At 44.8% G+C, this 25,617-nt stretch overlaps 1 protein-coding gene across 5 annotated transcripts in view; it reads left to right on the forward strand.

Annotated features, from left to right (window-relative positions):
• Nucleotides 1-25,617, forward strand: part of VARS2 (valyl-tRNA synthetase 2, mitochondrial) — a 32,999-nt gene that overhangs the window by 4,415 nt on the left and 2,967 nt on the right. For 2 of the 5 annotated variants that reach the window (XM_072989160.2, XM_072989161.2), the window contains exons 4-28: nucleotides 785-885; nucleotides 2,564-2,685; nucleotides 3,447-3,513; nucleotides 4,724-4,821; nucleotides 5,405-5,486; nucleotides 6,202-6,321; nucleotides 6,410-6,521; nucleotides 7,459-7,547; nucleotides 9,696-9,786; nucleotides 9,887-10,014; nucleotides 11,763-11,866; nucleotides 13,313-13,394; nucleotides 13,853-13,929; nucleotides 14,362-14,449; nucleotides 14,601-14,709; nucleotides 15,184-15,254; nucleotides 16,398-16,523; nucleotides 17,040-17,144; nucleotides 18,531-18,599; nucleotides 18,702-18,780; nucleotides 21,611-21,738; nucleotides 22,464-22,616; nucleotides 23,263-23,472; nucleotides 24,655-24,766; nucleotides 25,298-25,479. In XM_072989160.2, the coding sequence (XP_072845261.2) occupies nucleotides 785-885; nucleotides 2,564-2,685; nucleotides 3,447-3,513; nucleotides 4,724-4,821; nucleotides 5,405-5,486; nucleotides 6,202-6,321; nucleotides 6,410-6,521; nucleotides 7,459-7,547; nucleotides 9,696-9,786; nucleotides 9,887-10,014; nucleotides 11,763-11,866; nucleotides 13,313-13,394; nucleotides 13,853-13,929; nucleotides 14,362-14,449; nucleotides 14,601-14,709; nucleotides 15,184-15,254; nucleotides 16,398-16,523; nucleotides 17,040-17,144; nucleotides 18,531-18,599; nucleotides 18,702-18,780; nucleotides 21,611-21,738; nucleotides 22,464-22,616; nucleotides 23,263-23,472; nucleotides 24,655-24,766; nucleotides 25,298-25,479 (2,705 nt within the window). Of the gene's footprint in view, nucleotides 1-784; nucleotides 886-2,563; nucleotides 2,686-3,446; nucleotides 3,514-4,723; nucleotides 4,822-5,399; nucleotides 5,487-6,201; nucleotides 6,322-6,409; nucleotides 6,522-7,458; nucleotides 7,548-9,695; nucleotides 9,787-9,886; nucleotides 10,015-11,762; nucleotides 11,867-13,312; nucleotides 13,395-13,852; nucleotides 13,930-14,361; nucleotides 14,450-14,600; nucleotides 14,710-15,183; nucleotides 15,255-16,397; nucleotides 16,524-17,039; nucleotides 17,145-18,530; nucleotides 18,600-18,701; nucleotides 18,781-21,610; nucleotides 21,739-22,463; nucleotides 22,617-23,262; nucleotides 23,473-24,654; nucleotides 24,767-25,297; nucleotides 25,480-25,617 lie in introns of all 5 variants that reach the window. The other 3 variants (XM_078388732.1, XM_072989162.2, XM_078388733.1) reach the window with 3 other exon arrangements.

The raw sequence follows: 25,617 nt of genomic DNA on the forward strand, positions 1-25,617 counted from the left end.
CTCTTCAAAACAAAATGCTGTTATTTCCCAAATACAGATTGTAGTTATAGATTGTATTTGTTTAGTTAAAATATTTTTACCCCGCCCCTCTCCTTAAAAGGACCCAAAGTCACTTAGATCATTAAAAGACAATGATTAAAGATAGAAACAATACTAAATACTAAAAAGGATCAAACAAATAGACTTGGATAAATGGTAAACAAAAGCAATACAAAAAAGCAAAGAACTTGACCTGCTTGGAGAGAAAGATCTTGGCCTGCTTGCAGGACAGCAAAGATGGGGCCAGTCTGGCCTCCAGTGGGAGGGAGTTCCAAAGTCTTGGAGCACCAACAGAGAATACGCTCTCCTATGTCCTCGTGAAACAAACCTGTGAAGGTGATGGGATGGAAAGGCATGATGATGCTAACACTCAAGTAGGCGCATAATGGGAGACACAATCCTTGAGATAGCTTGGACTCAAGCGGTTTAGGGTTTTATAGGTTAGAACGAGCACTTTGAATTGTGCCCAGAAATGGATAAGCAGCCAATGGAGCTGCTATAACGGGGATGATGTGATCCCTTTCACCAGCCACAGTTAGCAATCTGGCTGCAGTGTTTTGGTTCTAGTGACGTCTCCTGATATTTTCCTTAGGTAGCCTCACATAGAGCGTGTCACAGTAATGCAGCTGGACTGTAACTAAGGCTTGTGTCACTGTGGCCAGACTTGCACAGCACCATTTATAGGGAGTGCAGAAATGTCTGGTTTTGACTGTCAGCCTTTTGTGTGTTTCGTTCTTTCCTGCAGATACCTCAGGGCCGCTGCCTGCCTCTTATAGCCCACGCTATGTTGAAGCTGCTTGGTACGCTTGGTGGGTGAAGGAGGGATTTTTTAAGCCAGAGTACCAGGTAGGACATCTGTCCTGTTAAAAGGAAAATAAACTCTGTCATAAGCAAGTGAAGCAGAGACTCTCTCCTGAAAGATACATGGATAGATGAGCAAAACCCACTGGATGACTTAAGGAAGACACAATAGGTTAAGAGATGGAGGGAGTGGGTAGAAAACCTTTTTTCCATAGTTTTCCTCGAACATGAAAACCAGTCACACAGTTGAATCATTTGGCATTAAACTCAGAGTGGAAGTATTTCTTGCAATATGCAATTAATTTTGGACTTCGCTCATGCTAAAGCAAAGCAAAATCTGCTACTTGTATACCGCCCCCTACAGCTTAAAGCACTCTCTGGGCAGTTTGCAACATAATTATGCAATGAGCATTTTGCCTTCAAGCAAGCTGGGTGCTCATTTTACCAACCTCAGAAGAATGGAAGGTTGATTCAACCTCAAGCTGGCTAACCTGGGATTGAACTCAGGTCATGTGCAGAGTCTTGGCTGCAGTGCTGCAGTTTAACCACTGTCACAAGGCTCCCATTAGAGATACAAAGATGGCATGGCTTAAATGCCTTTGCAAAGGGCAGATTTGGTGGCATACATGTTGCTCCACTGGACAGGAGAGGAAATTAGAAGAGAGGAGGTTGGAGAGGAGAAACACAGGAGTGGCGAATGTGTGGCCCTCCCAGATGTTGTTCTTCTGCAGCTGTTGTTACCTCTTGCCATTGGCTTGCTAGCTAGAGCAGACAGGAGTCGCAGTCCAACAATAGAGGGTCACATGTTCTCCGCCCCTGCTTTAAGGATATGACCTGTTTGATTGTGGAAGACATGTAAGCAGGGGCTGAACAACCATTTGTTGGACAATGCTGTAGTTGGAGAATCCTGCGGTAAGGGGTGGAATTCATACTGTGTGGCTTCTAATTAGAGATAGGCACAAATTGATTAGTGCTGCTTTGTATGAATTCCAACACGCAGCACCATAGGTTTTCTTCTCTGGCAGCGGAGTAGTCCAGATAGTTGCTCAGGCTGCTTTTCCCCACCTCCTCTGGCAGCTGACCATTCAACGGCTGTGCAGGGAGAATCCCTGCCCCGCCTCCTTGTCTGAGCGGTTAGCTGCTGGAGGAGGCAGGGAAGGGCAGCTGAGCTCTGCTGACTGGACCACCGCAGGAGAAGTAAGACCATGAAGGATCGTTAATGGGCCAGCAGGCTGGGAGGTCGGGGAAGGGAACACATGGCGGCACTTCATACGAAGCAGCACCAATCAATTTGTGGCCATCTTTACTTCTAATGTGTCTTCTGTATAGTTCATGGAGGGTAAATCAGAGCAGTTTGCCATGATTTTGGCATAGAACAGGAGCAGATTAATGGCTTTTGTGCTGTGCTTCTCAATTTCGCATCAACATCTGCTTCAAGCAAGATGCAAGATGAGGTGGGCCATCAACCTGCCTGTTGAGAGCAGCTCCCCTAGTTCAGTGGTTCTTAACCTTGGGTTACTCAGGTGTTTTTGAACTGCAACTCCCAGAAACCCCAGCCAGCACAGCTGGTGGTGAAGGCTTCTGGGAGATGCAGTCCAAAAACACCTGAGTAACCCAAGGTTAAGAACCACTGCCCTAGTTTTATGAACCTTAGAGTAAGCAAAGAAGCCACCAGCTGTTGGGGTTTCCAACAGCGCTTATCTCTTGCCTCTTCTTCCTGCAGCAACATTTACCACATCGGAAGCAAGAAATCTTTTCTCTCTCTATTCCTCCACCTAATGTCACCGGGTCCTTGCACCTGGGCCATGCCTTGACGGTTGCCATTGAAGATGCTTTGGTACGGTGGTAAGTGAAGTTTTAGAGGGTTTAGGAAATGGTTATTTGAGCCCTTAGCTTCCAGGGGTGAGGTATCACCACACGCTTCCATATTTATTTATACAGTGATTCTAACCATTGCATTTTTATGGTTGATGGCAGGTATTTATGGTATCTTATGGACAATCTCCCCCCCTCTGTTACTTTATTTTGAGGGAAACGTCTGTGGTCTCAGGGTTTTTTTTTTTTGTTTGTTTGTTTTTTTTTTTTTTGGAACATCACTTCAACTGTAACCTTCTGCTTTAAAAAAAAGGTGTTTTTTTTTCTTTGAGGAGTTATTGATCTGCTTAGTCATAGATTCAGTTATGATCAGTGTTTTATAGCAAAGAAATCTGGACCCTATGCAGGAGAAACAGGAAGTGTAGTTGTCCACTTAATATGGCACTGCAACTCCCATGACTGGCATCGTTGGCAATTTTGGCTAGTGCCAAGGGAAACTGAAGCCCAAAACCATCTGTCAAGCCAGAGAGTTTATTTTATTTATTTGTATTTTATTCTCCACCCTTGTTAGAAAGAGAATTAGAGTGTTGATGCCGAAGCTCTCAAAATGCAGTTCACAATGGGGACAAAAAGGGACTCAAATGTTAAATGGCAAAATGGAAAATTCCTAGTTCACTGGACTATTTTTTTTCCTTTCTGTGTCAACATATCTGTACCTCTTCCACCTGCTAAGATTTATGTGAATTTTGGTTAGGGTTTTGTTTGTTTGTTTTTCATTCTTGATTTTACAGGAAGAGGATGCAAGGCTATAAGGTTCTGTGGGTCCCGGGTTCAGATCATGCTGGAATTGCCACGCAGGTGAGGACCAACAATTGTTCCCAATATTTCCGGCGTTCCATTTGTGACCCCAAGCACAAGAGGGAGATACCAGCATGGCTGGAGAAACTGTGGGTTTTCAACCATACAAAATATCTTTAGGTGAAAATGCCTTTCTTGTGAATAGCCCAGTGAGAACAGACATTCCATTCCAAGGTTGATTGGCAGAAGGAATCATGGTATGAAAGGAGAACAGAATTTTGTGGAAAGGTTGGAATACTCAACATTCTACACCGCAAGTTGCTAGAGGAAGGGTTGGGGAGTGTCAAAGGTCGCCCAATAAGGACTGAGCCTGCTGTGTCATCACAGAATGCAGACCAATGGAAGTGGGCTGGGATACAGAAGGGAGTGGTTAGAAATCCTGGAACAGCAGCTCCACCTCACTTTAGTAACTTGCCACTTGTTACTTTGGTTTCATCCAATTCAGAAGGGAAGCCCATGCTATGGACCAGTGGTTCTTAACCTTTGTTACTCAGGTGTTTTTGAACTGCAACTCCCAGAAACCTCAGCTAGCAGAGCTGATGGTGAAGGTTTCTGGGAGTTGCAGTCCAAAAACATCTGAGTAATAAAGGTTAAGAACCAGTGCTATGGACCAAAGTTATTTTCTATATTCTGCCTCTTGCTGTACTCCCAAAATGTAAATTTGAGTAGTTCTGCTGCTGTTTTCTCCCTCTGTAGAATACCTCTGTATTTTCTACCTCTCTCTGTGTGTAAATAATGCTCCTGACATGAATGAGTTAATGAGAGACACTTTATTTTGTCTTTCTGCTGTTAGGTGACATCAAGGCACCCCACAATCAGAAAACCTTAGGAAACTAAGTTTAAAATATTAAAAACAAAATAAAATGGTAGCCATAAGAGTGTATAACACAGGGGCAGCAGAAGAGAATGTTTTGAATAGTAATCAGACCAAGAACAAAACAGTGTCGTCTTTACTTGACATGCAAACAAAAGGCACAAAGCCTTTCTGAGGGGCAGTTCCCCTCCTTTCCTGTTGCTGTAGGTTCTAAAACAAAAAGTACAATCTTATGTCTGTTTACTCAGAAGTAAACTGTGCCTCTTAACTCCTTAGTACATGTGCTTAGGATTGGAACCTTAGAATATGATAATATAGGATGCTGGGGTTTTTTTTAAATCAAGTTTTCCACTTGTGGTTTTGAGGCCTCCTTATGCTTTTCTTGGGCTTGCTCAGGCTGTGGTGGAAAAAAAGATCTGGAAGGAATGGCGCGCCCTGCGACAAGACCTTACACGAGAGGAATTCCTCCAAGAAGTCTGGAAATGGAAGGAGGAGTGAGTATGTCAGGAGCTAGAAGTGTAGCCAAAATCTGCCCTCCTCTGAGTGCACAGATTATAGATTTGGAGGGGAGGGTATGTCAAGGTGGTGGCGCTGCGGGTTAAACCGCAGAAGCCTCTGGGCTGCAAGGTCAGAAGACCGGCAGTCGTAAGATCGAATCCACGGGACGGAGTGAGCTCCCGTCGCTCATCCCAGCTCCTGCCAACCTAGCAGTTCGAAAGCATGCAAAAATACAAGTAGATAAATTGGTACCAGCACGGTGGGAAGGTAATGGTGTTCCGTGTCTAGTCGTGTTGGCCACGTGACCACGGAAACTGTCTATGGACAAACACTGGCTCTACGGCTTGGAAATGGGGATGAGCACTGCCCCCTAGAGTCAGACATGACTGGACTAAATGTCAAGGGCAACTGTAGGTCAACATTAACCCTAATAAAATAGCCTACAACTTGTTTTGGTAAAGGCTTTAGTCAGTTCTCTTCTGCCTGATCAAGTTATTTACATACGGGCTTTTCATTTGCATGTCTGCGTGTAACGGAGGTTTCTGGTGTTTTGTTTCTCCCCCCCCCCCCCGAGATCAGAAAGGGAAATGAAATATTCCAACAATTGAAGGTGATGGGTGCCTCCTTAGACTGGGACCGTGTCTGTTTCACCATGGACCATGTGAGTAAGACAAACACGCTGAAGTTCCAGTGGCCAATCCCTTTTGCCTAGTTATGCTGGAATAATATGAATGGCATAATTCTTGGAGGTGAAGTTCTTAAGTTAAGAAATCCTCATAAATATTGGCCAAGATCCATTTGCTTAGAATAGTAAATTGCACTATTGTAGGTCCATGGAATCAATGGGGTTTGGTTCAGCTAACTTCTTAGTAAAGTCCATCGATTTATATGGGTGTCCTTCAATAGCCCTTTACTATGCTAAAGTAAGTTGCAGTTAGAGTTGGCCTATTTGAATCAATGGAACTCGTGGAGGAGTTTTCAGTCCCTGATCATGCTTGTTGCCCTCCAGTTTGTTGGCATCTTTTTTAAACTGGACACAGTTGCCTGGAAGCAGGTGAGATGTAGGGTTAGTTCTTGTTTATGCCACAAGTGGAGTATATCTATAATAAATTCATGATGTCAGTGCCTTGAAATGTGATGGCTAGGGCGGGAGAGGTAGAGGCCAGCAGCTTGTACCTCCAAGCCGTGTAAGGGTAAATTCAGTGAGTACAAATGCACTTGTAATACCTCCAAGCATGATATTTTTATAAACACTCACCATCATATGTAACACATTTTAAGTTTTTTTCTGAAGAACTTTTCCCTGTGGTTCCAGTGCTTCCTGAAATATCCTGAAGTATCCTTGCTTCCATGTGTCTTTCCATTTTTTTCCACAGGGCTTTTCCCAGGCAGTCACTGAGGCGTTTGTCCGATTGCACGAGCAAGGCCTGGTGTATCGGGACAGGCGTTTAGTAAACTGGTCGTGTGCCTTGCGGTCGGCCATTTCTGACATTGAGGTGAATGGGGCATCCAAGGGATCAGGCGGGGGGACGGAAGAGTTTGATGCTGTCTTGGCAGAGATGTTTCACTGCAGGTCTCTGGCAGGTGGAGAACAGGCAGCTCGGGGGACGGACGGAGCTCTTGGTGCCTGGAGTCCCGGGCAAAGTACCCTTTGGGGTTTTGGAGACCTTTGCCTACAAGGTGGATGGAGAGGAAGGTGAGTTTACAATGTTAAGCAAGCTTGTGCAGGAACAAATGATAGCGGGCGGCAACCTAACCTTAAACAGGATGGTTGCATTGCATTTTCCCAAGAAACTCTGCTTTTGTTTGTTCACAGTTTTTATTTGGTATTTGTCGCTGTGATTTTGGATTTCATCCATTTTCATTTCCTGACGTCGTGTCAGATATAAGCAAATGCAAGAAACGCAGGGACGGCAAGACTTCCCATTCTGTGCTTGAAGCGGCTTCCTAAGATAAATTGGGCTGAAAGAATATGGTTCAAAATTCGCAGATGAGAGCCGATACAAATCCTAATTTCCCTGGTTCACAACCTTATCACAGGGTACCTGTTACCTCACAGGCTAGCTTGGGTCCAGTTTGAGACATGCTCTCTTTTGGTCGATGGCTGGAATTAGGGAACCCTACCTGTGTACCTTAGGAGTGCACCCTGGGATACCTCCCAGAATCCTTTGCAGTGGCTAGCCAATCAACACAGCTGATGACATTTCGGCGCCAGGTCAAAACCTTTCTGTTCCAGAAGGCTTTTAATTGAAATAATATTAGCTGTGGGTCCGATGGCAATTTTTATATGTATTTTAATTGCATTTTAATTATTCTGAATTTTTATTGTATTTTTAATGTTGTAAGCCGCTCAGAGACCTTTGGGTAGTGTGGGTGGCATATAAATTAAATAAATAAAAATAATAAATAATAAACACCAAAAGGAAATCCTCAATCAATGCCAGAAAAATAGCACAGTAAAGAGAAAGAGGTTATCTACGATTTATATCGTCTTTATTGTCAACATTTGTTTCTCTGCTTCTCACACGCTTGTATCCCTGTTTAAACTGATTTTAAGTGTTCCACGGTGCCAAGGGAAAGCTGTTTTTCTAACTGAAGCAACCTTTTTAATATCATCTCTTGACTGAGGGCAGGCGAGGAGCTTCCTGTCGCCACAACCCGCCCAGAGACCATGTTGGGAGATGTAGCTGTCGCTGTTCATCCAGAGGACCCGCGTTACACAGTAAGGCTGCTCTGCCCGGTTCTCCCTTCTTGTGGGAAAGCTGCTATGGAGCCACGGTAGAGCTCATGCTTGGTGTTTGCAGAAGGGCCTTGGCTCAGAGCATAAAAGGGTCTTGGGTTGCAGAAGCCCTGGGTGCTAGCAGAGACCTGCCTTGGGGTAGGTTCCTCTGGCACGGAAGCATACCTTTGATAGTTACTTTTATGGATGACCACTCTCAGATTACCCTCAACTGGCTATTCTGATGGAGGAAATTGGAGTTCCAAAAGCAACTTTTTCAAGCCCTGCTAGGAAGTTTGGACCTAAGCTTATTGGGCATCATTCAGAAGGGTCTACAACTCTGATTCCCAACCTTGGGTCCCCAGAGATATTCTTGGGCTGAAACTGAGAAGCCTGCACCATTGGCTGTAATGGCCAGGGTTTCTGGGAGTTGCAGCCCAAGAACACCTGGTTTAACCAAGTTTGAGAACCACTGGTTTAGATGATGAGTAGTGAAGGTGTCAACGAGTAAAAAATGTTCTAAGTTGCTTGTGTGATGGTAGGTGAAAAGGGATTTAAAAAGGGAAAATAAACAAATGGAAGTTCAGATTAATTTGTACTTTAGGGATAGAGCAGGTTTATATTTATACAGTACCTTCTAGTGCTATTCCAGTATGAATTGCAGCAAAAGCTCAGAACCTCCCATTCTCAGGGATTTCCATTAGCTAAATCTTGCTAAATCTTCTATACAAATCTTCATTGGCAAAGGGCCGGATCTCTCTCTCTTTCTGTCTCTCTCTCTCTCTCAGGGGCAACCCAAGCCATTAACAACCCCTGCAGAAGATTAAGATAAAATGAGTAATCCTTATTTTTTAAAAGTATGGTATTTGTGTTTGATCCATTTGAGTAATTGTACCCTCTTTACTGTTTGTTTTAAATGCTGCTTTTTAATGATGTAAGCTGACTTGAGTCCTTTTTTAAGGAGAAAGTCAGGGAATGAATGATTGTTTGGGGAAAAATAAAGTACACACAGGAATGTAAATATAAGTCAGAAATAAAATGAAATTAGGAGGAAGGAACATGAGACACAGAATGTGCATGATGCCAAATCCTCATTAGAAGGGGAAGTAGCTTTGCTTGTGTTATGATGTGATGCTTAACATGCTTATGCTGTGGATTTGCTGTTTTATTAGTGCTAGGCAATATTCCCTTTAATTTTCCACCAGCACTGAGCGGAAACTCAGCCCCCCACACACAAAGTTCTGACTGCAACCATAAACCCATGAGAGGCAACACCAGCTGCAGGTGCCTTGTTGGCTCAGACATTCTGGGAGCTACAGTGTATTCCAAAAAGTAACTTTCCTAGCTTCCTGTCACATGTAGGGCCTCACGTTCTCTCCTGAGGAGACCTGACTTGCTATTTCATTTTTGGAAAAGCAGTATAATATTCAGACAAAAATAACTCAGATACACTGCTATACCATAAAAATCTAGAGTGTGCCTACCTCAGCTTTCCAGCCTCAGAAATTCTCAGTCTGAGATGCCAGTTCAAGAATTCTGGGCTAAATGAAGTACAGTTGTGCCTCACTTAACGTGCGCACTGTTTAACAATGAATCCGCATAGCGATGTCGCTTTTGTGATCGCAAAAGCGATTACATTGCGATGTTTACATAGGCAAAAACTCGCATTGCGATGATCGGTAAGCGTTTCGCTTACCAATCTTCGCATTGCGATGTTTTTTTAAACAGCTGATCGGCGGTTCCAAAATGGCCACCGGGTGCCCAAAATGGCCGCTGCAAGTGTTTTCGCGCCCTGCCCTCGCTTACCGAGGGCGCGAAAATGGCAGCACTATGGAGGAACTTCGCTGAACGGTGAGTTTGGGCCCCATAGGAATGAATTAAACCAAGTTTAATGTGTTCCTATGGTTTTTTTTGATCCGTTTAGCGATGTTTCTGCATAGTGACGATTAATCCGGAACGGATTAACGTTGCTATGCAGGGCACCACTGTATTCATCTTTGAAATTAGGCAGATTTCTATGTCAGTTGGCTAGGTAGTAGAATGTTACTAATAAGAAAAAAGAGTATTCGCCTTTTTAATGGATGACGTGCTGACTGCAGCCTAGCCTGACTGATCATTGTTCTCTTTCTGGATTTTTTCTCTCTTTCTCAGCACCTCCATGGAAAGAGACTCCGCCACCCTTTCACTGGACGCCTCCTTCCTGTCATCACTGATCCTTTGGTAGAACGGGGGATGGGCACAGGTGAGAGAACGGCCCCTTCGTGCCTCTCAGGAGCCAGAGATGCCGCGGTGTCCCTGGTCTCAGAGTTGCCTTTCCCTTATGATTCCACGCCCTCTTCCAGGAGCTGTGAAGGTGACCCCAGGGCACAGCCATGTGGACTATGAAATGGCTCGCGGGCATGGCCTGCCGTGCATTTCAGTGATTGAAGAAGATGGAACGATGGCATCCGAGTGTGGGGAGTGGCTCCAGGTAGGATCTTCCTTTGGAAGAGCATCTTGTGTGGTCGGTGGCTTTGTCTTTCTGCTTGCCGAAGATATTCTGAAAGGAGTTGCTGCAGTCACAACGGCTTTGTTGAATTTCAGCACTTACGCTTCTGGTGCCTAAGACGTCTATTTGTATTAGTATCGTTCCTTTGAATGCAGGGTGGATTTGATTTAAATCACAATTTTTAAATTTTGGAATTTTTTTGGCCATTTAAGTTAAAAACTAGATTTTTATATATACAGTGGTGCCTCGCTTAACTGTTACCTCGTTAAACGATGAAACTGCTTGACTATGAGGTTTTTGCGATTGCAAAACAATGTTTTAAAGGGCAAAATTCGCTTCCCGACGATCGGTTCCCTGCTTCGGGAACCGATTCTTCGCATTACGACGATCAAAACAGCAGCTTGTCAGGTTTCAAAATGGCCGCCCGCTGTGTAAAATGGCTCCCCGCTGTGCTTTAGGACAGATTTTTCGCTGCACAGGCATCGGAAAATGTCCGCCCCATGGGGGATCTTTGCTGGACGCTGAGGTATTTAGCCCATTGGAACGCATTGAGTGGTTTTCAATGAGTTTCAATGGGCTTTTTTTATTTTGCTTGACAAGGATTTCTCTCTACAGCGATTTCGCTGAGGTATTTAGCCCATTGGAACGCATTGAGTGGTTTTCAATGAGTTTCAATGGGCTTTTTTTATTTTGCTTGACAAGGATTTCTCTACAGCGATTTCGCTGGAACAGATTATCCTCGTCAAGCGAGGCACCACTGTATATAAATTGTGATTTAAGTGCACTTTAAATTGATTTTTATTCACCTTGTTTGAATGTATATCGATGCAATATTTATTGCAGCCAGTAGCATGAATTAAAACCTGCCTGGGACTTATTGATTGATTGGTTTATATATTTTTCTACCCCATCCATCTAGTGGTATGCCTTATTCTGAGCAGCTTACACAGATAAAAACATAAACACACCCAATCCCCAACCTGACAGATATTATTGAAAGGAAATAATTGTTGGCGGGGGGGGGGGGGACCCAGCTGTGGCAGCAATTAAAAAACAACAACAACATAGGCAATTTATGCAGGAAAAGTATTTAGAAAAGCTTATCTGAAAAAAATCTGGTTTGACTGACTTCCTGAATGCTAGGAAGGAAAAGGCCTGGCACACCTCCGCTGACAAAGCATTCCATAATGTGGTGGCCACCATTGAGATTCCTGGTCATAGATTTCCAGGCCTGCCTCAGGATGGCAACCGGCAGCATCGTCACTTCAGTGGTGCAGGTGGATGATTTAAGGGAGAGGCACTCTGCCAAGTGACGAGGTCCCAAACATGTCTCGTATCAGGGCCAGGCTAAGGGATGCAGCATTATTTGACAACATTATTAATGAAATGAATGGGTGTATAATTTATCATGACGATCTTCCAGCCTGTCTGATACCGGAGTGTCTTCTGCAGGCTCAGCTGATTCTGTTAGATCAGGGTTGATGAACGGGTGAATCTCCTGACGCTGTTGAACTGCACTTCCCATTAACCCAGGATGGCATAGCCAGTGGTGAGAGATGATGGGAGCATTAGTCGAACAACAACTGGAGGGATGTGCTTGGCTCACCTTTGTGCTTGATAGGTGTACCTAATAAAAGTGAATTCAGGTCTGGGAACCCAGATGTCATAGTAAAAATGTTAGCTTTTTTGAGATGCCTCCAAGACTCTGTGTAATCATATTCCTCTTTCAGGGGCTGAATAGGTTTGTGGCTCGAGAGAAAGTGTTGGCTGCTTTGAAGGAGAAAGGTCTCCATCAGGGTACAAAGGAACATCCCATGGTTCTCCCTCTTTGCAGGTAATAGCCAAGGACTTACCTCAACAATTGCGTACCACTGTTTCTTCTCCCCAGCCATCTTTCACATTTCATCTTAGGGCTACGCACAATATAAATAAAATGCTTTTTAAAAAAATCAAGATACAATCAGCACTGCACCATTTGTAAGGTAAAGCAATAGGATTTCGATCTAGAAAGCAGCAGCAGAATAGCGCAAATCCTATTGCTTATGTATGCCTGCAGAAGGTAAATGTAACTTACTGGCCACAGTTGAGATCTTCCTCGTGAGCTTTCTTAGTCTCTTTTAATCAAACTTTATTATTTTTAATTATAGTTTATTTTCCGGTCTGGTTTTCTGTTCCTGTTTTCTGACAGCTTTTTCTTACAATGTGAATTGGAACTTTCAGCTCTTAAATTATTGATTTCATTAGATATGGACGGGAACTCAATTTGAGAAAAGGTGCAAAATAAAAATGAAAGTGCGTAAAAAGACAATCACGAAAATCTTGCCTGTATGTCTACCGTCTAAAGATCTGAAGATGCCATTGCTCTGGGAATGTTATCCTGGATATACCTTTTGGGGGGGGGGGGGGTTGTTTCCTGTTTTTGTTAAAGATGGTCCCTATTTCACTGGCTCAGGTTACTTCGTGTGGCAGTGAATTCTAAGTCCTGATTGTACCCAGTTAGCAAAACAGGTCAGGGCCTCTTTAATAATTCTCTGATATGCCACATTTTTGTTCTGAGCCCATTTGACATTTTTACTGGTGTGAGAGTGCATGGAAGGCCGGAATGCGTGTAAACGTTACCTTTATTGAAGGGTTGGGGGGGTACTCATTCTGCTGAATAAAGAAACCCTGGGACAGGTTCACTTGTAAGCAGTTGGCATGCTTCTTGGAGCAGAGACAACTATGTGGTTGGCAATTACAATATACAGTGGTGCCCCGCATAGCGAGGTTAATCCGTTCCGGATTAACCGTCACTATGGGGAAACATCGCTATACGGAACGGAAAACGCCATATGGCTCCTATGGCTCTTAAACTCACCGTTCTGCGAAGTTTCTCCATAGCACCGTCATTTTCACACCCTCGGTAAGCGAGGGCAGGGTGCGAAAATGGTGCGGGCGGCCATTTTCTGCACCCGGCGGCCATTTTGGAACCGCCGATCAGCTGTTTCCAAAACGGCCGCCGGGTGCTGAAATGATCGCAATGCGATGTTTAGCCTATCTAAACATCGCAATGCGATCGCATTAGCGACCCCAAAAAAGGGTCGCTATGCGGATTCGTCGTTAAACGGTGCGCTCGTTAAGCGAGGCACCACTGTATATATGTGTGTGTGTGTGTGTGTGTGTGTACACACACACACACACACACACACACCTCTCTGTAGCCTCACAGGTTTAGATTGTTCTGTAAGGAGACACGCAACCTGCAGTGACGCTGTGCCTTTGTTTTTTCTCTTATCCACAGCCGCTCTGGGGATGTGGTTGAAACCCTCTTGAAGCACCAGTGGTTTGTCCGATGTGAAGCGATGGGTCGTGCAGCCTTGGAGGTAGCCTTGTCCTTTCTAGTAAATTCTGACCGAACTCCAAAGCTGTGCTTGTAAAGATAGCACTAAAATCAATTATTGTTGAGGGGAGGGGCGTGGGAAATGTAGATGCCTTTATTATATCATAGCATAACATTTCTCTTATTTCCAATCTTTGCTGAAAACCCTTCTTTCCCTCACAAAGTTTTCATAAATTGGTTTTTATTGTAACTATTTAATATGTGGGGTTTATTTGTTTTTGGCATGGCTCCCAATTGCCTCATACAGAGCAGTTTAGGCATCTTGTCAACAACTAAACTGCATCCATTTGCACAGAACCTTGGTCACCGAGCACAAGCACCCTTAATAGGGTTGCTAAATGATTGGCTTCAGATAAGATACTGTACAAAGATTCACCGCTCTGTCCAAGAGTTTGACTTGCTCACTTTGAATTTATCTGGTTTGTTCATTTTTCTCTTAAGGCCATGGAATCCGGACACTTGAAATTCACTCCTAAATTTCATGAGAAAACTTGGAGGACTTGGCTCTTGAATACGAGGTAAGGAGGAGGCCAATCCATGTTTTTATCCCTTTTTTTATTTGACCACATGTCCTGTGATTGACCCGTGAGGATATCTATCATGATTAACTTGTTTGAAAAATCAGTGTGGCAATAATGTGAGGAACTCTTTTATTCTGTTGGACTCCTCATCCATTTACTTCAATAAGGAAGAACCAGGAGCTTCAAACAAGGCAGAGACAAATCAAGATTCTCAGCTGGATTTTATTTTTGTTACAAGGCAATATCTAAATTCTCCTTTGATCTCTTAAGTCTCTATCCAATCATTCCAGGACAATGGCGTTTTGGATCAATCTGATCCAGCAGAATGGTGGTTTCATCAGAGACCATTGGTAATGACGTGGCTAAAAAATCCTGTAAATAAATCTTTGAAATCCTAATGGTTGTCCTTTTTAATCATTGGTTTCCTAGTGACTGGTGCATTTCTCGCCAGCTGTGGTGGGGACATCAAATTCCAGCCTATCGAGTCACGATATCTGGGTCACCTGTTGTAGGGAAGGTGAGTTAGCCTATCAGAGTCTAAGCCGTCCGTCCGTCCATCCATCCATCCATCCATCACAGGGTTAATTTTGTACAGAAGGAATACTTATCCTTTTCAGTCCCGACCATAATGTCACATGACCTTAATTTGTCTTTTTCACACATTGCAGCTGGAGGAGAGCGATGGATTCTGGGTCGTGGGTAGAACAGAAACTGAAGCTCTAAGGAAAGCAGCAGGAATGCTGGGGAAATCGGAAGAGTCCCTGGAGCTAGTGAGAGGTAACACAGCAACCCCAGCACTCTGATTTCTAGGAGTTGGGAGAGAAGGTTGGTTTAGTGCAAGAAAGCAGAGCTGGGAAATGTCCTTTTCTCTTTTTTTAGGACGGCAGCTCCCACCGGCCATGGTGGCAGAGGCATTCTCTGCTGTTGTTCTCCCCAAAAAAGTGAACTTTTCTGCATTTCTCTTAGCGCTGCCTCACCCTGGAGTCTAGTGTTTTGAAAAAAAGCAAATTGTTACCCAGTCTCTGCTTTCTTCCTTTGGTGGCACATACTGGAGGGGCAGCAGTGGCCATCCCTGGCTGTTTCTCCAGAGCCATTCTTCCCCCCACTTCTCCCTCTGTGATACGTGCATGCTGACCAGGGGAATCTGGGAACAATAGACCATAAAAGCCACATTTCCATGCTCTACTCTTTCCCAAGGTTGTTACCAGTCTTGAGCATAATCGAATGTTCATCTGCATGTCTTTCCCTTAGATGCTGACGTCTTAGACACTTGGTTCTCCTCCGGCATCTTTCCTTTTGCTGCCTTGGGCTGGCCCCAGGAGGTGAGTGAATCTCACAAAGGATGGAGCAGCTTCCCATAGTGGTTGACTAGGTTGTGGTGGGTATTCCTAGAGTGAACCGATGTCATCCCTTGCCACGGTTTGGCCCCGTTGGCATTGGCCCATGAAGCCCATCTCCCAGCAACTCTCCATCCACACTGTTCCTCCACTTCCTCCTTCTCCCCGTCCTCTTGCTGTTCCTCTTTGCTGGCACTGGCCTCTCTGAGCGAGCCAGGAACCGTAGGAATCCAGAGAAGGAGCAGCAGGCTGCTCTCCTCTCTGTGGGCTAAGCAAAAAGGGACAAGCATATGGTCAGTGGCAGCCGCCTTGAGCAAAAGGAACCATTAAAGAAGCCTGGAGGCCAGGGCTTAGACTACGGCTCCTGGAATCCCCCAGGCCTGTGGTCTCCAACCTTAGGCCTCCAGATGTTCTTGGACTACATCTCCCAGAAGCCTTCACCACCACCTCTGCTGGCCAGGATTTCTGGGAGTTGAAGTCCAAGAACACCTGGAGGCCCAAGGTTGGGGACCACTGCCCCAGGCCATGCGAGCTAGGAGATCCTGGGAGCTTTGATCCAAAACATGGTGTTTCCAGACTGCTCTCTACAATCCACCAAACCTGGAGCCAGCACTGCACCCTGCACTTGCCGTGCATGCGCACATTTTTAGTGCGCATGCGTCCATACACAGTGGCAAAGGCAGGATGCCGTTTTAAGAAGCGGTAGCTGTGTTAATCTGTGCTAGCATATCAAGCCAAAGCAAAATAAAAATAAAGAAGACCAAAATGGTCTGGCACCTTAAAGACTAACTGCTCTGTTTTAAGGTGAGTTTTTGTGGATCAAGTTCACTTCCTCAGACCAAGCGGACTTGCAAGTGGAGGTACAATCCAAGGCACATCGGCACAGCGTTTGCAAAACTTGTTTGCTCCCTGGGCAATACTGGGAATGCTTCCAGGCTGAGCGTTGGTACTGTAACTTAGCATGTGCATCCGTCTACCACGGGTTACTATCCTAAGGCCGCAGTTGTTCTTAGAGCGTTCAGTGATCATGTGGTTGATATGCAAGCAGAAGAGGTGGGAAGGAGGTGGTATTAGTTGTGTGATGCTGTTCCTGCGGTAATATCAGGTGCATGTTTGTCTTCCCTGCAGACAGGGGACCTCAAGCAGTTCTATCCCAACAGCCTCCTGGAGACAGGAAGTGACCTTCTCTTCTTCTGGGTAGCCCGGATGGTGATGCTGGGGAAACAGCTAACTGGAGAGTTACCTTTCTCTCAGGTAGGGACTGGTCACTAGAGATTCTGGGTTTCATCTCCCCAAAAGCATGATGAGAAGATTGCACAGAAGCAGAGCTCACCAAAATGCTTCCTCAGTTCTTGTAGTGTATTTCTGGACCAGCATTTCTTGAAAACAGCCTCATTGTGGCTAGACTGTGGACACGCGCCTTAAGGGGAATCATGGTGTTTCATTTCTTGCCGTTCAGACCTTGTGTTTCATTAATACGGTTCACAAATTAATTCCTGCCATATCATTGAGTTCTTTTTTTCAATTCCCGTGCTCTTATCTTCCCATTCTGTTGCAAGCTTGAGTGTATTTGGGCATACTTCTGCTGTGATGGATCCCCAAACTGTGTCTGTTTTACTTGTGCTACTTGTAGTTTGTGTGTTGTTTTAAATCAACCAACATTGTGTTTGGCTATTGTGGGCTATAAAGGAGAGATTTTTGGTGATGCTTTTCAGCACAGCCCATCTCTGATTCTCTCTCTCTCTCTGTCTCTTTCTTTCTGTGCCTCAGGTATTCCTTCATACAATGGTTCATGATGCTCATGGCAGGAAAATGAGTAAATCCCTTGGGAATGTTATTGATCCCCTGGATGTTATTCATGGGGCCCCTTTGCAGGTACTTCCTGTTCAGACGATAATGGCAGGGCTTTCCACTTGCCTCCTGTAGGATTCAGCCCTGCCTCCTCAAACAAGGTTTATGGCCTTAGACTGCAATCAGTGCTGGGGTTATGTGAAAACTAAGCGGGTTACAATTTAAGGCATCTGATTAGGATGGACCTTGTAAAAGGCAACAGTATGAAACAAAACACTAGACTATCATGCACTGTTTTTGATAATGCTCTGTAGTTTCTTAGATTTGATATGCTGCTGTATATCTTGCAAGGCTGTGATTACAGTCACAAGCAGCACAGGACCATTAAATTTAATAATGTACAGGAAAATCGGGGGTGGGGGGGGGACAGTGCTCAGCATTTCTCCCTGGCTTGCACCAGGAAAATTCTTGATCTCTTTGGCGGGTCTCAGAAGGAGACTGGGCCAAAAGATTGCCAGGATTCTTTTAAAAAAATGCCAAGCATTCTCTCTTTTTAGATTCAGATTGCATCAATCTTCACCAAGTACTCATTACATCCCTATTTTGGAAGCTTCAAAAATACTCCAGACACGTGCATTTAACCCACCCTTGCCTTAGGATCTCAAGGGAGGCTCAATTTTTCCTTCTGTGTGCTAGCACTTTATGTGCAAGGTACATTTTTGCTATTGGACTGCAGGTTTCCTGTGCAATCTGAGAAGATATGGTCCATGAATAGCAACATTATACGTCTCTGCTGCATGGATAGGTCAGTTCTTTCCAGAGAGAACTGGTAAAGGTAAAAGTAAAGGTTCCCCTTGACAATTTTTGTCCACTCATGTTCGACTCTAGGGGGCGGTGCTCATCCCCGTTTCCAAGCCATAGAGCCAGCGTTTTTTGTCCGAAGACAATCTTCCGTGGTCACATGGCCAGTGCGACTTAGACACGGAACGCTGTTACCTTCCCACCAAGGTGGTCCCTATTGATCTACTTGCACTTGCATGCTTTCGAACCACTAGGTTGGTGGGAGCTGGGACAAGCGACGGGCGCTCACTCCGTCGCGTGGATTCGATCTTACGACTGCTTGGTCTTCTGACCCTACAGCACAGGCTTCTGCGGTTTAGCCCACAGCTCCACCACGTCCCAGAGAGAACTAAGGAACCCAAAATTTGCTCAAAATCTTACTTGGAATTTTTCTTGGTAACTTGCTTCTCAGATGGCTTCCATAAACACAAGGTTTTGAAAGCCAAGATTTTCATGATGCGCTGCTCAATCTCAGATTCTGCTGGTGGGGCATAGTCCTGTAGATATGCACAGAATATACAGCCAACCCTTGGTTGTATAGCTGATGGGAAGAACACTAAGGAGAATGTTGGTATTTCTTGGCCATTACCACTGACTATTTCTTAACATTCATTTGCTCTCCTGCTCCAGGTCCTACAGGAGAAGCTTCAAAATAGCAATTTGGATCCCAAAGAGATTGTCATTGCTATGAAAGGCCAGGTAAATTAATCTCCCCACAACCCAACCGCCACAAGGCCTGCTGCTAATAATTTCTGGGACATTTGGATGTCCTCACTTCCTCCTGTCTCTGCCCCTTTCCAGCGGCAAGATTTCCCTCAAGGAATCCCTGAATATGGCACAGATGCTCTCAGGTTTGCCCTCTGCTCTTACTCTGCACAAGGTAAGAATTTGGACCTTTCTTCTGTCATCCTCTAGGACAGAGTTCTCCAAACCTCGGCCCTCGGGCCACATCTGGCCTTCATTGCCATTTTGTCTGGTCCGTTGTCTTCAGCCTGTATGCGAGCACACACATGGGTGTGTGTGTGTGTGTGCAGGTGTCCATGTGGGCAGGTGGGTGGGTGGGCGAAGCATATACGCATGCAAGGGGCACGTGCATGTGTGTGGGCGGGCGTCTGTGCAGGTGGGCAGGGTATGCATCCATGTGGGCGGGCGGGTGGGGTGTGTGTGTGTGTGTGTGGGCGGGAACCCTGTTCCTTCAGCTCTCGAAAACTTTGAAAATACCCAGTGTGGCCCTCATGGTAAAAGGTTTGGAGACCCCCTGTTCTAGGACATTGGTTCCCAGTCTTGGGTAGCCCAGATATTTTTAAACTAAAACTCGCAGAAGCCTTCACTACTAGCTGTGCTGGGTAAGATATCTGGGAGTTGCAATCCAAGAATATCTGGGGACCCAAGTTTGGGAACCACTGCCCTAGAGGGTGCTATCTATAAAAATAGTTGAAGGACTAAGAGAATTATCTACTAGGAACTGGGTATCAGATACTACTTCCAGTCCTCTGGTAATAATAGTCCCTTGTTCTAGTGGAGTTCACGTGTGACGTGGTTTTGCTGTGACACTTCTCAGAGAATATCTGTCAGTAGTGAGTTGATCAATTCCTGATTCATTATCATGTATGTATTCCACAGTTTGTTCACAAAATTTAGACTGGCATACATGGGGTAATCCCGGTGTACTCTCTAAGATTAAGCTGATAGCATGTCCTGGACTCCAAGTTATTTTCTTAACAGTGTAGCAATTTTTTGTATTATTTTGTATGATTTATTTATATTCACATTTTGTCAAATAATCTGTAAGGTAGTTTGCATCTAAGTAGTAAACATTACTACATTAAACCAGTGGTTCTTAACCTTGGGTTACTCAGGTGGTTTTGAACTGCAACTCCCAGAAACCCCAGCCAGCACAGCTAGTGGTGAAGGCTTCTGGGAGTTGCAGTCCAAAAACACCTGAGTAACCCAAGGTTAAGAACCACTGCATTAAACAATTGCCTTGAGTACCAACATGGATGGAAATATATTTTCCAATTCCATAAATTCAACATAGAAACATAGTTACAGCACAGAGCAACAGGAAATATTAATGCTAGTAAGTAAAGGCAAAAGTAGCAGCCATTCCCCTTCCCAAAAGGCTTATGGAAAAAGCTGTATTTTACCTTGCCGCCTGAAAAATGTCCAAGGTCACTATACAAGTCTCCCACAAAAGGTACCACTACAGAGCTGCCATTGTCTCAAATGGTAAAGGAGCTTGAAACAAGACCTTGAAATAAGATGAAATCCTTGAAAGGGCAAATCTAGAAGATTCTAGAATACTTATTTGTGCTCAGGAGTATACTTTTCAATTACCTAGATGAAGCTCTTTCAAAGGCAAAGTATTTTGTACAAATCACTGTAAAGAAAAAAAAAGGTATAGTGGTGCCCCACAAGACGCTTACCCCGCATGATGTCAAAATCTCTTAACAATGACTTTTTTGCGATCGTGAATTTTGGACCAATATGTAGTGTAGCTATTGCGATCGCAAAACTATGGTTCCAATGGTTTTTTTCCGCTTGACGTCGATTAGGAGCCTGCTTCGCGAACTGTTTGTTCGCTAAACAGTGATTTTTCCTGCTCCGCAAAATGGCTTCCTTTCGTAAAATGGCTTCCCTCCCTTCTCAAAATGGCTGCTTTCCGGACGGAAGCTTCTCATTACAGCGAATTAGAACAGCTGATCGACGGTTCTCTATGGGCGATCTTCGCTGGACGATGAGGTATTTCCCCCATTGGAATGCATTGATGGTTTTCAATGCATTACAATTGGTGTTTTGTTTTGTTTTTGCTTGACGATGATTTCGCTTAACAGCGATTTTTCTGGAACGGATTATCGTTGTCAAGCGGGGCACCACTGTAGCTATTTTTCACAATAGTGTGAAGTATTTTATTCTAAGAATAACACTGTGATTATTTAGTTTATGGAGAAGTTTGACAGTAAGCATATCGCAAGAAGGCAAGGCTCAGTGAAAAAGACAATAATGTTAGGAAAAGTTGAAGGTAGTAGGAAAAGAGGAAGAACTAGCTTGAAAAATATTGACTCAGCAAACAAATAAGTGAATTCCAGCTTGACAGCACAGAACACACATAAACAAAGCTATGGCCCATAGTTATCAAGACCTGAACCAAAAGTTGTGTATCATTTTTCGTAAGTCTTTGGCTGAAATCCCATACTCACAGCTAAAGTAGACTGATTGGATCTGCGAGAATGTGGTGAGTCAACTACTCTCTAAGTTTCATTGATTCAGTGGGCCTTTTCTAGGTCTGGCATACTACTGGATTCCAGCCATTAATATAGAAGGTTGCCATAGCTTGGAAGCAGCTTGATGCCTTGAAAGAAAAACATTGGCCAGCATTTCGGGAGGGGGGTCGATGGAAGTCTCTGGACACCTTTTCTCTGGTTCAATGTTGTAACAGAGCTGATGACTTGAAAATGGAGGCTTTATAACACTTCTGGCTCTGGAAAGCTTTAAATGCCTTCTGGAAACTTAGTTGTTTACACAGGCGTTGTCCAGAGTAACTAGTTCATTGCTTTCAGATAGTTCATTATGTTTTTATGTGTGTATTTTAACTATGGGCTTATAGTTCATTGTGCGTAGTATATAGTGTGTATTCATTCTGCTTGAAGATTTTTTTCCCACTTGTGGGTACATAAAATAAGTATACCAATCAATATACACCACCTTAGGCAAAGGTATTAACTTGGATGTGGTCACTGTGGAGAATGCCAGTCGCTTCTGCAACAAGGTATGGAATGCGCTGAAGTTCACTTTGGCCGCCTTGGGAGATGGATTTGTGCCACTGGAACCAGAAAAGGTAACTGGGAGAAATGGAACGGCAAGGTGCTGATAGTGGGGCAGGGGTGGGTCCCCTGAAGCCTGTGCATATATTTTGGGGAGGAAGTGAGTTTTGGACCAATATGTAGTGTAGTGGTTACAGTGTTGGGTTTGGCATGCGGGTGAACGTGGTCCAGGTCCTGAGCGACCCTTGAAGCTCCCTGAGTGACTTTTCTCTGCCACATTGGTCTACATCAAAGGGGTGTTGTGATGATAGAATGGAAGAGAGGAGAGCCTTGTACAATGTTCTGAGTTCTTTGTCAGAAGGGCTTTAACTTACAGGTTTTTAGATGTTTTTCAATTGTGTTTGTACTTGGTTTTTTTAAAAAAAATCTTTAACACCCGTTTTCCTGGTTTTTAAAGTTATTATTTATATAGTTTTTTTAAATGCCTTCTATTGTGAGCTACCTTGGATCCCCTGTGGGGAGAAAGACAGTATAAAAATTAATGATACATGGATGGAATGTGTCACAAATAAATAAATTACAGGAGTAGCAATTGAGTGATAACCAGAACATAATCTGAGAGACCATGAATCATGAACTTTGCTGAAACTAAGTCAGCCTGAGGTCTGATCCTTTCCTCTCTGGGAGACCATGTGGGACACTCATGTGTGCTACCTTGAGTTTCATGGCAAAAGAAAGATGAGAAAGAATCCCGACAAAATTGGGAGTGTTGTTGCCTCTCCTTTACACCTCCCTCCAGGTCTTCCCTCACACCCCGTTGGAGAAGTGGATCCTCAGCAGACTCTACCACACAGCAGAAGACGCCGCCCACTGGTTTGAGGAGTACGAGCTCCATTCCATTGCCTCTTCGGTCCGTCTTTTCTGGCTGCATGATTTTTGCGGTGTCTACTTGGTGAGCTTCTCATGGTTTCAGATTCCAGCTGCCTTCTGGCTAGACCTTTGCCCAAGAGAGGTGGGGGAAACTTTGGCTGCGTACATCGTCCAGCCTAGGCTAGTCTCCGCCGCACACAGACACAAAACGCAACCGATGGTAACGGGTTGCAGAAGTTCTCATTGAAAAGATTGGACTCCCCCCACTCTCGCCCACCCCCTCTGTAGATATGAAAGCATATCAGTTGAGATTAAGCGTGAAGGGGATATAGTCCACAACATCTGGAAATTCTGGGTTTTCTGTGAGGTGGTCAGTGGAGGGCAAGGCTGAGTAAATGCAGTCCTCTCATACTCATCATCATAGGCATCCTTCAGTCTCAAAAGACTATGGTAACGTGCTCTGTATGGAGGACTTGGTACAGTGTCTAGTGTGGTTGAGAAGGCCAATTCGAGAGTGACAATCCGTTCCACACTGAAGACAAATCTAATCTGTCCCCTATCCAGCTCCCTGATTTTGCTGCTTTCGTAACTGCCTCTTTGCCTCGGCCTGCTGGACAAGGGTCTCTTCAAATTGGGAGAGGCCAACACATTTATCCCCACAAAGTTTTGCCTCCATAGGACATCCTCCCTCCCTCCAAATAATGCTGAGAATTACGTTCCCTCCCTAGGAATGCACCAAATCTGTACTGAGGAGTGAGGACGTGGCTCAGATCCTGTCCACCCGCCAGACCTTGTACAGCTGTGCAGACCTGGCTCTGCGCCTCCTGTCTCCTTTCATGCCATTCTTGACGGAGGAGCTCTGGCAGCGCCTCCCCAGGAGAGACCCCCACACTCCTCCCAGCATCTCTGTGGCCAGATACCCGAGCAAAGATCACCTGGTGAGTCCCCATTCTCTCAAAAGAAAGAATGAGTTCAAGGGGAGGGGGTATTTCTGAGTGAACCGGGGCTCGCTTGTGCCCTCAGGAGCCAGGCTCTCATGAGGCTGACTTCGTAAACACCTGCTCCTTACAGCAGACTTAACTCTGACTTCATGGCCCTGTTCCTCCTTTCCTCAAAGCGTGCTGCTTATAGAGTACTCCATGGTGCTTAAAGCACTCTCTTGGTGGTTTACAAGTTAATTATGCAGGCCACACATCTCAAGATTAGACTATTGTAATGCACTCTACGTGGGGCTGCCTTTGGGATTGATGCAGAAACTTCAAATGGTGCAAAATGCGGCAGCCAGGCTTCTTAGTGGGGTGAGGAAATATCAGCATATCTTCCCCCCCCCCCCCGGCTGCTTTGCACTGGTTGCCCATTCGTTTCCGCATTGATTTCAGAGTGCTAATGATGACATATAAAGCCCTAAACGGTTTGGGACCTCAGTACCTGGCAGATCGTCTTCTCCCACCCAGGTCTACCCGAATCACTCGACAAAACCAGCAGGGACGGCTGAGGGGCCTCACACCGAGAGAGGCCCGGAAGGAAAGAACAAGAAACCAGGCCTTTGCAGCAGTGGCCCCTCAGCTGTGGAATACTCTCCCAACAGAAATCCGCCTGGCTCCCTCGCTGGGCGTTTTAAAAAGCCATTTAAAAACTTGGCTCTTTAGGCAGGCTTTCCCTCCAGTCAATTAATTGATCTTTCTTTCTGAATTATCTCATTTTGATAATCTGTATATGCATCTGTTAGTAGGTTTTATTATTATGTATCTTATTGTATCGTATTTAATTGTATTTTATTACTCTTGCAAGCCGCCCCGAGTAGACTTTGTCTAGAGGGGCAGGGTATTAGTCCAAATAAAGTAAAGTAAATTACACACACACACACACACTTCCCAACAAGCTGGGCACTCAATTTACTAGCCTCGGAAGGATGGAAGGCTGAGCCGACCTTGGGCAGGCTGCCTGAGCTCATTGGGATTGAACTCAGGTCATGATCAGAGTCTTGCCTGCAGTCCTGTAGTTTAACCCCACTGTGCCATGAGGTTCCTAATCAGTAACGGTCACTGACTTTTAGTATTGGTCCCTAATGCTTTCTGTGTGTCTTCCCCACCGTCTCCCGCCCTTCCCCCATTTTCCAGGCTCACTGGTATCATCCTGAGGAAGAGGCTGACTTTGCATTGGTACAGGACGTCATCACAGCCGTGCGCCTCCTGAGGGAAACCTACCAGCTCGGTAAAGCTAAGCCAGCAGGTGAGACCTTTTCAGAAGAGCGGTTGTGGAGAAGCTGTTTGTTTTCTACTGGAATTGGGGGGGGGGGGTTTCTTACTGTGCCAGGTGTGTGGAACAAGCCATGGTAATGGTACCTCACAAAATTGGTAGGCTGATTTCAGAGACAAAATATGTCTGTAATGGTCTACAGTCCTTTTTCATTGTCCTGTTTCCGAGGGACGGCCATTGTTAGAGGAAACAATATTTTAAATAAAAATAGCTGTTTTCTTGTTTTCCTCATTTAAAGGTACAGTTTACTTTCTCACATGATATTCATGTTTTTCTTTTATTAATGGTCACTTTAACACCAGCAGGTCCAAATCAAGACATTTGTTTGCATTTAGAACCATTGGGTTCTCTGTGTGTGAATGTGGTTGTCCTAGCTCAAGATACAGTTGGTGGGTAGGAAAATTCCCATCATGCACCACCTAGGAGTTATCTAACCCTGATCCTTGATTGGCTGATTGCCTGGGACTCAAATTTGCATTTTAAACATTTCTGCCTGTCCCATAGTGTATGTGGTCTGTCCGGAGGCAGCTCCTCGTGGGGTGTACAAGAGCTATCAAGAAGCCTTGAAGACTTTATCTTTGGCTGGATCTCTGAATTTGCTGCCTGATCTTGAGGGAGCAGAGCTACCGGGAAGCTGTGTCATTAAGAGGGCAAATGATCACACTGACATCTATGTGGATCTGCAGGTAAGATCTAAACTGGAGCAACTCTTTGGATTGGCTAGAAACAGCAGGTTCATGAATAAAGACAAGAAAGATGATGATCAGGTAAAGTAGATGGTGGGAAGACTGTATCCAGGGCCAGACGGGAAGGTGATACAGTGG

The sequence above is a fragment of the Pogona vitticeps genome, chromosome 2 (assembly GCF_051106095.1).
Source record: "Pogona vitticeps strain Pit_001003342236 chromosome 2, PviZW2.1, whole genome shotgun sequence".
NCBI lineage: Eukaryota > Metazoa > Chordata > Lepidosauria > Squamata > Agamidae > Pogona > Pogona vitticeps.